This window comes from Mercenaria mercenaria, chromosome 2 (genome assembly GCF_021730395.1).
Source record: "Mercenaria mercenaria strain notata chromosome 2, MADL_Memer_1, whole genome shotgun sequence".
Lineage (NCBI taxonomy): Eukaryota > Metazoa > Mollusca > Bivalvia > Venerida > Veneridae > Mercenaria > Mercenaria mercenaria.
This window is the reverse complement of record NC_069362.1, coordinates 11059801-11072297: the sequence shown is the minus strand read 5'-3', so window position 1 is coordinate 11072297 and position 12497 is coordinate 11059801. Positions and strand designations below refer to the sequence as shown.

The following is a 12497-nucleotide window of genomic DNA, read 5'->3' as shown; positions in this document are numbered from 1 at the left end:
CTGCAACTTTGTTTCTGTTTTTTTTTTCAAACATTACTTTTTAGGAACACAGGTTGGTGAAAAAGGGTGATTCTTTCTGTACATTTGAGATATTAAACTGATAAATAAGTTCCATAGAAACATCAGAAATTCTCTAAATCTAAACTGAATTATGTGAAAAGTTATCACTGCCCTCAGTTTTTATGCCCCCGAAGGGAGGCATATAGTTTTTGAACCGTCGGTCTGTCGGTCTGTCCGCATTTTTCGTGTCCGGTCCATATCTTTGTCATCGATGGATGGATTTTCAAATAACTTGGCATGAATGTGTACCACAGTAAGACGACATGTCGCGCGCAAGACCCAGGTCCATACCTCAAAGGTCAAGGTCACACTTAGACATTTAAGGTTGTTGCATTGATGGGCATGTCCGGTCCATATCTTTGTCATCGATGGATGGATTTTCAAATAACTTGGCATGAATGTGTACCACAGTAAGACGACGTGTTGCGCGCAAGACCCAGGTCCGTACCTCAAAGGTCAAGGTCACACTTAGACATTAAGGGATAGTGCATTGATGGGCGTGTCCTGTCCATATCTTTGTCATTGATGGATGGATTTTCAAATAACTTGGCATGAATGTGTACCACAGTAAGACGACGTGTCGCGCGCAAGACCCAGGTCCGTATCTCAAAGGTCAAGGTCACACTTAGACATTAAGGGATAGTGCATTGATGGGCGTGTCCGGTCCATATCTTTGTCATCGATGGATGGATTTTCAAATAATTTGGCATGAATGTGTACCACAGTAAGACGACGTGTCATGCGCAAGACCCAGGTCCGTAGCTCAAAGGTCAAGGTCACACTTAGATGTTAAAGGTCTTTTTTCATGATAGTGCATTGATGGGCGTGTCCGGTCCATATCTTTGTCATTCATGCATGGATTTTAAAATAACTACGCATAAATGTGTGACACAGTAAGACGACGTGTCGCGCGCAAGACCCAGCTCCGTAGGTCAAAGGTCCTAAACTCGAACATCGGCCATAACTATTCATTTAAAGTGCCATCGGGGGCATGTGTCATCCTATGGAGACAGCTCTTGTTTTCAGGTGTATAATATATGAAACAGATTTTTGTGAAACTTTCAATTTTTACAGAAAGCTTTAAAACCACTCAGTCAGTGTCTAAGGCCCCTTTCAGAAAAGTTTCTGAAACAAATTAACAATTTTCTTATGAAGAGCATTGATTGAGATGATTCACTGTATATAAGTGTATGAAAAGATGGAATAATGAATTGTATCCAGGGAATTAACTGGTAAAACCTGTCGGAATTTGAGGGTATTTTGTATCGATTAAATCACAGAGAAAGACCTATTGATCATATAAACACAATAAGAAGTATTTTTTTGTTAATGAGAGAAAGCTTTTGAAATAAACGATGCTTGTCAATTTTGTCTCTATTTGTAAATGTTTGCAGAATGATATATGACACTACTTTTTGCCATATTTGAATTCACATTTTGTTTGAAAACAAAAGAAAGCGAAAACTATTGTACTTTTCATAGAGCAGTCTTAAGTTATGTGTAGCTTATTTAAGAATGAAATAAATTGTAAAATGGTATTTGGTTTATGGAGTATGAAAGTTATATTTTGATTAAACTAATTGGATAAAGTTTAATTTCCATGCTTTTATTTCTGGATAATGGTGTGAAAAATGTAGGACAGTTAATATTTACTAATAGTTTTAATTAATAAAATCTTTGCAACAAAGAAATTTGCTTTTTATCGATGAAAGTCTGGCAGTGTAAAAGATTTATAGTGTTATCGCAGACAAGAAAATATGGAGATTGAATAAGACTGCCAATTATTCAATGTTAGGATGATGTGAGACTTTATTTGGATTTATACCTTGAAAGCATAAAACTGATAAGTGTGAAATATGAAGTTATAATAGCGTGAAAAACAGAAAATTAAAAATGTTACTGATAAAAGTAAAACGTGGAGAATGAGGATTTAATAATAGCTTCAGTTTGGTTTTAAATCATTTAAAATGAAATAATTTTTTGGTAAAGATGAATTAATATTTTATAAAATGCAGTTATTGTCCCGGTCAAACATTATGAACAAAAACACATAAATTTTATTTAATTTTTTTTTGCATTGATGGAACTGAAAATTTTTAATGTATTCTCTTTGTTTTCTTTTTGAAGATATTTTTACTGCAATGTTCACATTTTATCTGTGTGCGTTAATGATTGTTCGACTTGCAAAAGTTGCCTTGATTTTCAATATTTTGCTTTCTCATTCTAAAATTCACCACCTAAAGATAACAGAATTTCATTACAGTTGGTGTAAATAAGTTTATTTACTATTAAATCATTTAGTTGGGTTGGCATAAGATTTTGTGTATTTGACTTAAACAGCTATTTTGTTGAGATATGAATTTATCGATTTTAAATTTTAGGCCAGTGAAATTGAAAAATTAAACATGGTCAGAATTTGACCACAAAATACTCAAGAATTAGCCCCAAAAAAATTCTCTTGAAAAAAGAAAGAAAAACATTTTTACTGGCAGTTGATATCAATCTATTCATTACCGGGTATTTATTATGTAAAAACTCAAACAAGTTTTCTTTGTCGATAGTGTTATTTTCTTGGTTACCAGTGCCTGTAAGTTTCTTGACAGACTATTTATTAAGTTGCATGTTTCAATAACATTAACCAACAAAGAGTGAAACAGTTGAAATTAATTATTTACAGAGTGTCCATTGATTTAATCACAGTTTATTTGTTAAATAAATTCTCCCACATCTGATATACTGCCACCGAGGGTATTGTTTCGTTTTATTGCCACTGTTCAATGTATAACAATATATCAGAGAAAAAAAACGTTTGAAATGAATTTGTTGTTGCAAGTTCAGGAACAAGAGAAAATTTAGAAATTCTCAAGAATTTGGAATAAACTTGGAATTCTGGGACACAAAATGAATTCTAAACAAAAAGTGTTGAAGTTTAACGAAGAAACAAAAGAGGAACAGAAACCTGCGTAAGTTGACGCAAATAATGATAAATATTGTGCTAAATTTTTTTAATGAATTTCATTAGAAAAGATATTATTTCATGATTTTATTGAAATAATATTGAAATAGCATTATTTTAAATACACCTAAATGCAGCAGTATATGAATCATAGGTAATCAAGAATTATTATCAAAAATATATGAGCCGTGCCATGGGAAAACCAACATAGTGGCTTTGCGACCAGCATGGAGCCAGACCAGCCTGCGCATCCGCGCAGTCTGGTCAGGCTCCATGCTGTTCGCTTTTAAAGCCTATTGGAATTGGAGAAACTGTTAGCGAATAGCATGGATCCTGACCAGACTGCGCGGATGCGCAGGCTGGTCTGGATCCATGCTGGTCGCATACCCACTATGTTGGTTTTCTCATGGCACGGCTCATATTTCAGTAAAGGCAAAGACATAATATAATTACTGCACAAACATAATTTATAAATCTATGCACCTTTATATCAAAATATGAAAAAAACTAACTGAAGAATAATATAATTTTTTTCTTACATTAACACTATGATGTTGTGATGTTATGTTGAATGACACTATGGTGTTGACTGGGTAACAGTATGCATACAAAATGTGTAAAATTTTGTTGAATATATTGAAAAAAAACATAAAATAAACAGGAAATAAATGTATGTTTTACATGTAAGGTGAAGTAAACTTCCACTGTGAATACCAAACTTATTGCATCATATTACAATCTTACATTCACTCAGCTGCAGGTGTCAAATAGAAAACTGTCATAACTGATATTAAATAAAAAAGTTACAACTGTTTTCAATTCATCCCTCAAATAGTGATATTGTTATGACCCCTTAAAAGAAGGAGGGGTATATTGATTTCATACCTGTCAAGACATACACATTGCGTGTCACACGCATTTTTGCCCTAGATCACGCTCACACACCTACTATTCAATGTCACAAGCATTTTTAAAAATAAAACAATCAAAATTAATGTTTTTTCGTGGAAAATCATTGAATCAAACTTGCTTGGGGACGTTAATAGGGTGTTTTCATACCGTTTCTTACCATATAGTACAGCTTTTACATTAACTGGTGCAACGTGCATTTTCTAACGCATAAATAAACATCTAACAAAGTAAATATGTAGGGAGATGATTCAAAAACAAGTCTATTTTGTGTTGAAAAAACTAAATTTTCAATGTGAGGGCGTCTCCGGCTTCGAGGGGGCTTCGTCTCCCAGACCCCACACGACGGCCAACTGCACCTTCGATCACACTTGTGGCCTTTGTAAAGCCTTGACAGCTATGTGTTTTGCAGATGTTGTTCTGTCAGTATGTAGGCTAATCGGTTCCCGGATGATAACTCAAGAACACTTGGGCCTAGGATCATGGGGGGGTTGTTTTTAACCAGCAAAGACCCCTATTGCTTTTGAGATCAGTTAGTGAAAAGTCAAGGTCACAGTGACCTGGAACAGTTAAGTGGTTTCTGGACGATACCTTGAGAACGCTTGGGCCTAGGATCATGAAACTTAATAGGGAGGTTGATCGTAACCATCAGATGACTCATATTGATTTTGAGATCAGTGGATCAATGGTTAAGGTCACATTGACCCAGAACAGTAGAACTTTTTTGCCAAATAACTAGAAAATGCTTTGGTCTAAGATCACATTTGATACTGAGGTCACCTATAACTGGTAGATGACCAATAATTATTGTTTTGAGGCCATTACCTCACACATTCAGTGCACAGTGACCAAATAATTTCTGTTCCTTGTGCGCAGTTACTGAATGCATCAAGGGGGGCATTTCGTGTTCTAAGAGCTCTTGTTTTATCTTAACTTGTGCAACCCTCTTGACTGAGGGAGTATAAGATTAAAATATCTTTGATATAATTATGGTTTTCGCAGTGAAAGATTTAGTAGAGCAAGATAAAATGTCTATCATTTGGTTATTTTAAACAATCTATAAGAACTTCTTTTGCAAGCATAGAGCACAACCAAGCAAAATAATAGCTCTGGCTTAAACAGAATACAGTATTACAGTAAAACTGATTTGACTTCACGGTCCCTGACAGCCAGAAAATATACCAACACAAGTACATCATGATTATACACTTTAAAGAAACTCAGATTAACCCTCACAAAAGCACACCACTCGAATTGGCCCTTAGCAAAACTGGCTTTTAAAAAATAACCATCAAATTACTACTGAGGAAAATAGCCTTTAGATAAACTGACCCTCAACTTGACCATCAGGAAAATAGCCTTTTAAAAAATGACCCTTAGATTGGCCCTTGGTAAAATAGTTTTTATCTGACTTGGTATGCTGATTGAATTTATCCAGTTTTCATTTGACATGAATATTCAAATTACTATTGCATTACTACTTGATGTGTGGATGTGTTTCAGTTTTGACAAAGATGAGAATGTCCGGTTGGAGGAGGAGATCAAGTTACACCATCTGGAACAGCTGATGAACCGGTTCAATAAACATAAACCGGAAGACATTCTCATACAAGCTGGAACCGGATTCTTCCCGGCAAAAACACAAGCAAGAACTCCGGGCCGTATGAATCTCCTGGAGTTTAAGCAGACAGTTTCAGAGGTACTTGCTTCAGATGAATATGATGACTACCTGGAGAAACTGTTTATGAAGGTATGTTACAACTTGTTTTACCTCCCACCAGATTCTAGCCCTTCCGTTGGTTGAGTAGTGTCACGTGGTTGCCCTCTATATTTCTATAGAGGGTCAGTGGGTGACCCTACAAGAGAATTGCAATTCACAATGGCGGAAATTTCATTTTCGATATAAAAATGATGGTAAAGTAAAAGTAATTACAAGAAATTTTGTAAATTTCATATAGGTAACTGCTGAAAAAAAAAAAATCTTCTTTAATTATGATTTAACGTCTCACTTTTTAGGTTGGCTATTCAATGAATGAGGTTTTGGGGTTTGTTACTGACCCTCTACAGAAATATTAGGGTCAGTAACAAACCCAGTAATTAATATTATTGTTAGGATGAAATTACTTCAAATTTATTGCAGAAGTTGGTATATTAATAGGTCAAAAAGTCCGCAGATTGCATGCCGATTCTAGACATTTTGCAGGAGGAAATATTCGCGATTTGACAAAAACTGAAATTTATTATAATGACTTGTCTTTGTGAATGTGGTAATTTACAATTTCTGATATTTCATGAATTAGTGAATTTCGTGAACATCTTCAGCGCGCAAAATTTTAAACTTATGCTGTATTCTTAAAAACAAAATTACTCTGCATGGGTCTGTGTCAAACTCTTGAACAAAAAAAAGGGCCTATATTATAATTCTATATAAATGTTTTTGTATCTTTCTGAATCTTATCATGATAATTGGATGTTGCAGTGATAAAGGGGTAAGAGGTCTGATAATAGACCAGATAACTCTATTGTGGCTGGTGACAAACCTAATGCATAATTTTTTTATGCCCCCGAAGGGAGGCATATAGTTTTTGAACCGTCTGTCGGTCTGTCGGTCTGTCAGTCTGTCGCAATTTTCGTGTCCGGTCCATATCTTTGTCATCGATGGATGGATTTTCAAATAACTTGGCATGAATGTGTACCACAGTAAGACGACGTGTCGCGTGCAAGACCCAGGTCCGTAGCTCAAAGGTCAAGGTCACACTTAGACGTTAAAGGTCATTTTTCATGATAGTGCATTGATGGGCGTGTCCGGTCCATATCTTTGTCATTCATGCATGGATTTTCAAATAACTTGGCATGAATGTGTGACACAGTAAGACGACGTGTCGCGCGCAAGACCCAGCTCCGTAGGTCAAAGGTCCTAAACTCTAACATCGGCCATAACTACTCATTCAAAGTGCCATTGGGGGCATATGTCATCCTATGGATACAGCTCTTGTTATAAGTTAAAATTGAGTATAAACAAAAATACATACTTACAGATTTATATTCTAGAGGTAGGAGGATTTGAGAATATCATTAATAACATCAGTGTCTTCAATTCTTGAGGTTAGGTTGTCTGTCTGTCCTGCTGTCCATCTGTCTGTTTGTCTGTCTTTAGACATAATCTTGCTCTCACCCCCTAGACACAATTTAATGAAACTTCATACTAGTGATCAGTAACAACAGTAGTTGTGCATGGTGCATGTTAGGTTCCTTTGGAAAAAAAATTGCAGAGTTATGGGACTTTGTTTGTTTTTTGTTACTATGCTATACACATATATAGAGTCTGCATATTTAATCTTGTGCACGCCTAATTTCCTGAACCTGTGTACAATTTAATGAATTTCATGGTTTCCAGACAATAACTCATGAAAGGCGTGACAGATTTAAATAATTTTTGGTACATAGGTGTAACATCATAAAATGCAGGCCAAGTTTTGCTTTGGCTACAAAACATCATTTTTACTCGATCCGGGATCAGTGTCGGCTTCAACGTCTTTCCACGTCCGCACCTTGGTTAAAGTTTTCATGCACTTTCTCTTCATCTCTGTAATTACTTGATGGATTTGTTTCAAACTTAAAATAGTTCTTTCTCATCATCACCCACATCATACGGCACAATAGCCATAAGTCTCACTCCAATATTTCTTAAATTATCTCCCTTTTTACTTAGAATTTCAGGTTAAAGTTTTAAAATAAATGTTCAACATCATCACTCACATCATATGACACAAGGGCTGTAACTCTTGCACCTATATTTCATGAATTATCTGCCCTTTTTACTTAGAACTTCAGGTTAAAGTTTTGGTTCATTTGCACTCTTATAATCTTAGTTATTACTAGGTGGATTTGATTCAAACATAAAATGGTTGTTACACCTTATCATCCACATCATATGGCCAAAGGTCCATAACTCTGGCACCAGTTTTTCATGAATTATGCCCCCTTGTACTTAGAATTTAAGGTTAATTTTGATGCATTTTCACTATATCTCTGTATTACAGAGAGGATTTGATTCAAACTTAAAATAATTGTTCAACATCATCACTCACATCATATGACACAAGGACCATAACTCTAGCACCATAAGTTAATGAATTATCTCCCCCTTTTACTTAGCATTTAAGTGTAATTTTGATACATGTCTAATTTTTCAACATCATCACTCACATCATATGACACATGGGCCTTAACTCTATTATATTATCTCCCCCTTTTACATAGAATTTCAAGTTAAAGTTTTGGGGCACTTTCACTCTATCTCAGTTACTACTCAAACTTAGTAGTTGTTCCACATCATCACCAACATCATATGACACAAGGTGTGTCACTCTTACACCAATATTTCATAAATTATGCCCCCTTTATGCTTAGAATTATACATATTTAAGGTTTTGATACACTTTATCTCTCTTATTACTTATTTACTTTTGACACAGACTCGAGCTATTTTCATATATCTTCACCCACATTGGAGTCACTAAACACTCCAGTGACAGCTCCAGCTTCCTCAGATTTGACAAGTTTCGCTATCCAGAATAAAAATATTTGAGCACGCTATGTCTGGTGACAGCTCTTGTTTGACAAAGTTATGGCCTCTTTCCAACTTAAAGTTTGCCAAAGTCATGGTTTCCAGACAATAACTAATGCAAGACTTGACAGCTGTAAATAATTTTTGGTACACGTACACAAGTGTAACCTCATGAAATACAGGTCAGGGTCGACTTTGGCTACAAACCACTATTTTTCAACGTAGTTTTGGCCCATTTCCAACTTAAAATTTGCCAAAACTCATGATTTCTGGACAATAACTCATGAAAGGCTTGACAGATTTAAATAATGTTTGGTTCACGTACACAGGTGTAACATCATAAAATACAGGTCAAGTTCAACTTCAGCTACAGTTATGGCCTCTTTACAACTTAATATTTGCCCTACTTCTGTGACAAGGCTGTAGTATGGGGGTATTATTTGTCACTTCTGTGACAGTTCTAGTTTTTTAAAAAATCATGAAAGGCGTACATTTAGGGAGGATTTGCATTGGAAAAATGGCCCTTGATTTTCAGAATATTCGGACGTTGATGGCAGCATGTAAAATTATTCTATTTTTTTTAGCTCACATGTCACAAAGTGACAAGGTGAGCTTTTGTGATCCCGCAGCATCCGTCTTCTGTCCTTCAGTCCGTGCGTAAACTTTTGCTTGTGACCACTCTAGAGGTCACATTTTTCATGGGATCTTTATGAAAGTTGGTCAGAATGTTCATCTTGATGATATCTAGGTCAAGTTTGAAACTGGGTTACGTGCGGCCAAAACTAGGTCAGTAGGTCTAAAAATAGAAAAACCTTGTGACCTCTCTAGAGGCCATACTTTTCAATGGATCTTCATGAAAGTTAGTCAGAATGTTTACCTTGATGATATCTAGGTCAAGTTTGAAACTGGGTCACGTGCCATCAAAAACTAGGTCAGTAGGTCAAATAATAAATAAACCTTGTGACCTCTCTAGAGGCCATATTTTTCATGGGATCTGTATGAAAGTTGGTCTGAATGTCCCATCTTGATGATATCTAGGTCAAGTTTGAAACTGGGTTACGTGCGGTCCAAAACTAGGTCAGTAGATCTAAAAATAGAAAAACATTTTGACCTCTCTAGAGGCCACATTTTTCAATGGATCTTCATGAAAATTGGTCTGAATGTTCCCCTTGATGATATCTAGGTAAAATTTGAGACTGGGTCAAGTGCGGTCAAAAACTAGGTCATTAAGTCAGATAATAGAAAAATCTTGAGACCTCTCTAGAGGCCATATTTTTCATGAGATCTTCATGAAAATTGGTCAGAATTTTCATCTTGATGATATCTAGGTCATTTTCAAAACTGGGTCACATGAGCTTAAAAAGTAGGTCACTATGTCAAATAATAGAAAAAACGGCATCATACTCAGTTCAAAACTGGGTCATGTGGGGACAGGTGAGCGATTCAGGACCATCATTGTCCTCTTGTTTTATCTTGTTGTCCAGTGTAATAAAATGTCACACAAAGCATGAAAATCTAAAAAACTAAATCCCTAGTATAAATATTTTCATCATTTTAAGCACATCAGTTGATAGGGAGTTTTTATTTCTTCTGCTCTCAACAGATGACAAACAGTGCATAATTTTGTGACTGAAAGCTGCCAAAAAACAAATTTTGAAAATAAATATTCAATTATTTTGCGTTTTTTCAAATACAAAATGGCAAAATTGTCTGTACCTTTGGTTATTTGGGAAAAAAAAAATTTAATTATCTTAAATTTTCAAGTTTTAGGCACATCTTATTATTAGATAAGCTACCTATTTAACATGCTGTCATTAAAGTTCTGTGCTTTTAATTTTATTAAAAAAAAACAGCAGATAAAGCAAGTACAGAATGTGCATAAAAATACTTCTTTCAATGTTGCACATGAAGTTAAAGTCAGAGCCATAAAGGGAGGTAATAAAAAATGGACTCAATAATTATTTCTGCAATGTTTTAAATTAGATAATTAAACCCATGACAAATATATGAAATAATGATAACTGAATATAGGAAAAATCTCACTTTATATGTCTGTAACAAAAAATGTGGCAGCCACATTATAACCAAAGCCATTGTGACCTGATCTTTAACATAAACCTACATACAGTTTTGATTGCAGTTAGATCTGTTAAATTGAAACGATAATATCTAATGAATCTTATTTGTTCTTGGACATCTGACATGTGACCTTTCATATGCACACACCTATTTTCAGCCTAGCTTCACCACTGCTTTTTCATTAATATACAATCACACCTTTATTGCTTTCACCCCTAGAATTATGTTCTGCTAAAGAGAAGACAGTTCTGAAATGAAGAGGCTAAGTTTATGCACAAAGTATGGCTTTTAGTAAAAATGTTTGTTTCCTTCCTTTTCAGCTTGACTCGTCAGCCAGCGGGTATGTTGACTGGAATGAGTTTTGTACATACCTTCTTCTGTTGTATAGGGAGAATGACTACATGCGAACAAAACGGGAAATCCCCTTCCTCGTTGAACCTAAAATTAGACATATTGTTCAGAACAGGGTAAGAGAACACAACTAGAATTCCACTTAAGGCAGCAGACCCATAATGACACTTGGCAGTTTCCATACGAGCCGCGCCATGAGAAAACCAACACAGTGCGTTTGCGACCAGCATGGATCCAGACCAGTCTGTGCATCTGCACAGTCTGGTCTAGATCCATGCTGTTCGCTAACAGTTTCTCTAACTGCAATAGGCTTTGAAAGTGAACAGCATGGATCCTTACCAGACTGCCCGGATGCGCAGGCTGGTTTGGATCCATGCTGGTTGCAAATGCACTATGTTGGTTTTCTCATTGCATGGCTTGTATGGTTATGTAATCTTGTTTGGCATTTTGGCACTCTTCAAACAGACATATTGGCATATAATCATGCTTTTAAAAGTCTGAAGAATTCTGAAATCGCAATATGGAGAATATGTAATATACCAATTTTTATTACTGGTTCACTACCTTAAGCTTGGGCAAAGACAATGTGAGCACTACCTTAAGTTTGGGCAAAGACAATGTGAGTGCTACCTTAAGCTTGGGCAAAGACAATGTTAGCAGTACCTTAAGCTTGGGCAAAGACAATGTGAGCGCTACCTTAAGCTTGGGCAAAGACAATGTGAGCACTACCTTAAGCTTGGGCAAAGGCAATATGAGCATTACCTTAAGCTTGGGCAAAGACAATGTGAGCAGTACCTTAAGCTTGGGCAGAGACAATGTGAGCAGTACCTTAAGCTTGGCCAAAGGCAATGTGAGCACTACCTTAAGCTTGGGCAAAGGCAATGTGAGTGGAGTTGTACATTCCATTATCTCTCATGAACAGACTCAGTCAAGATCAAGTCTGCTATTATTTTTCTTGGGTGCATGCTAATAACTACTGCTTCCAAAGAATCCTTATAGAGTTTATTACCATAATTTTGTATGATTCAGAAGTAGGTTTTGGAGATAAATTTAGTAACTTTCGAGTTGGTTTCCTTAAAAAGCCAAAGTTAGTATCATATCAGGAAGTATGTTAAAGAATCCAGCAGAGATTGAACCCCCAACTTCTTTAGATAGCAGTAAACACGGAGCATTTCCACGTAACTTGTTCACTATGTCTTCTACCTTTTTTCATTGCATGCAGGCACGAGATGGAGATAATTTATAGGAATCTTTGTCTTAAAAAAAACTAACACTCCTCAAACAGGAAACAACAGTGTTTTGTTTTATTTAAATACATTTAGTTTTGAGCATAGTTTGAATAGTTCAAAGTAACTGTGTTCATTACTGTACTTAAAATCACCATTATTTATTTGACATGTTGATATAGATTTATTGAACTTTGCAAAAAAATACAAACAATTTTACATCATTTCCATAATTGTACAGGTGCCACTAGCATTGTTATATCAGAAAGACTTACAGGAAAAGTGTTTTATGTCAGTGCCCCAATTATTCAATTATAAACAAATGATCTTTGTTTAAGATAGGCAA

The 12497-nt window shown here is 35.6% G+C and overlaps 1 protein-coding gene across 11 annotated transcripts in view; it reads left to right on the top strand.

Moving 5' to 3' along the window:
• Nucleotides 1-12497, top strand: part of LOC123563172 (WD repeat-containing protein on Y chromosome-like) — a 94283-nt gene that overhangs the window by 47965 nt on the left and 33821 nt on the right. For 10 of the 11 annotated variants that reach the window (XM_053529714.1, XM_053529750.1, XM_053529710.1 and 7 more), the window contains 2 exons: nucleotides 5429-5675; nucleotides 10895-11041. In XM_053529714.1, the coding sequence (XP_053385689.1) occupies nucleotides 5429-5675; nucleotides 10895-11041 (394 nt within the window). Of the gene's footprint in view, nucleotides 1-1596; nucleotides 2006-2621; nucleotides 3024-5428; nucleotides 5676-10894; nucleotides 11042-12497 lie in introns of those variants that run through there. The other variant, XM_053529767.1, reaches the window with a different exon arrangement.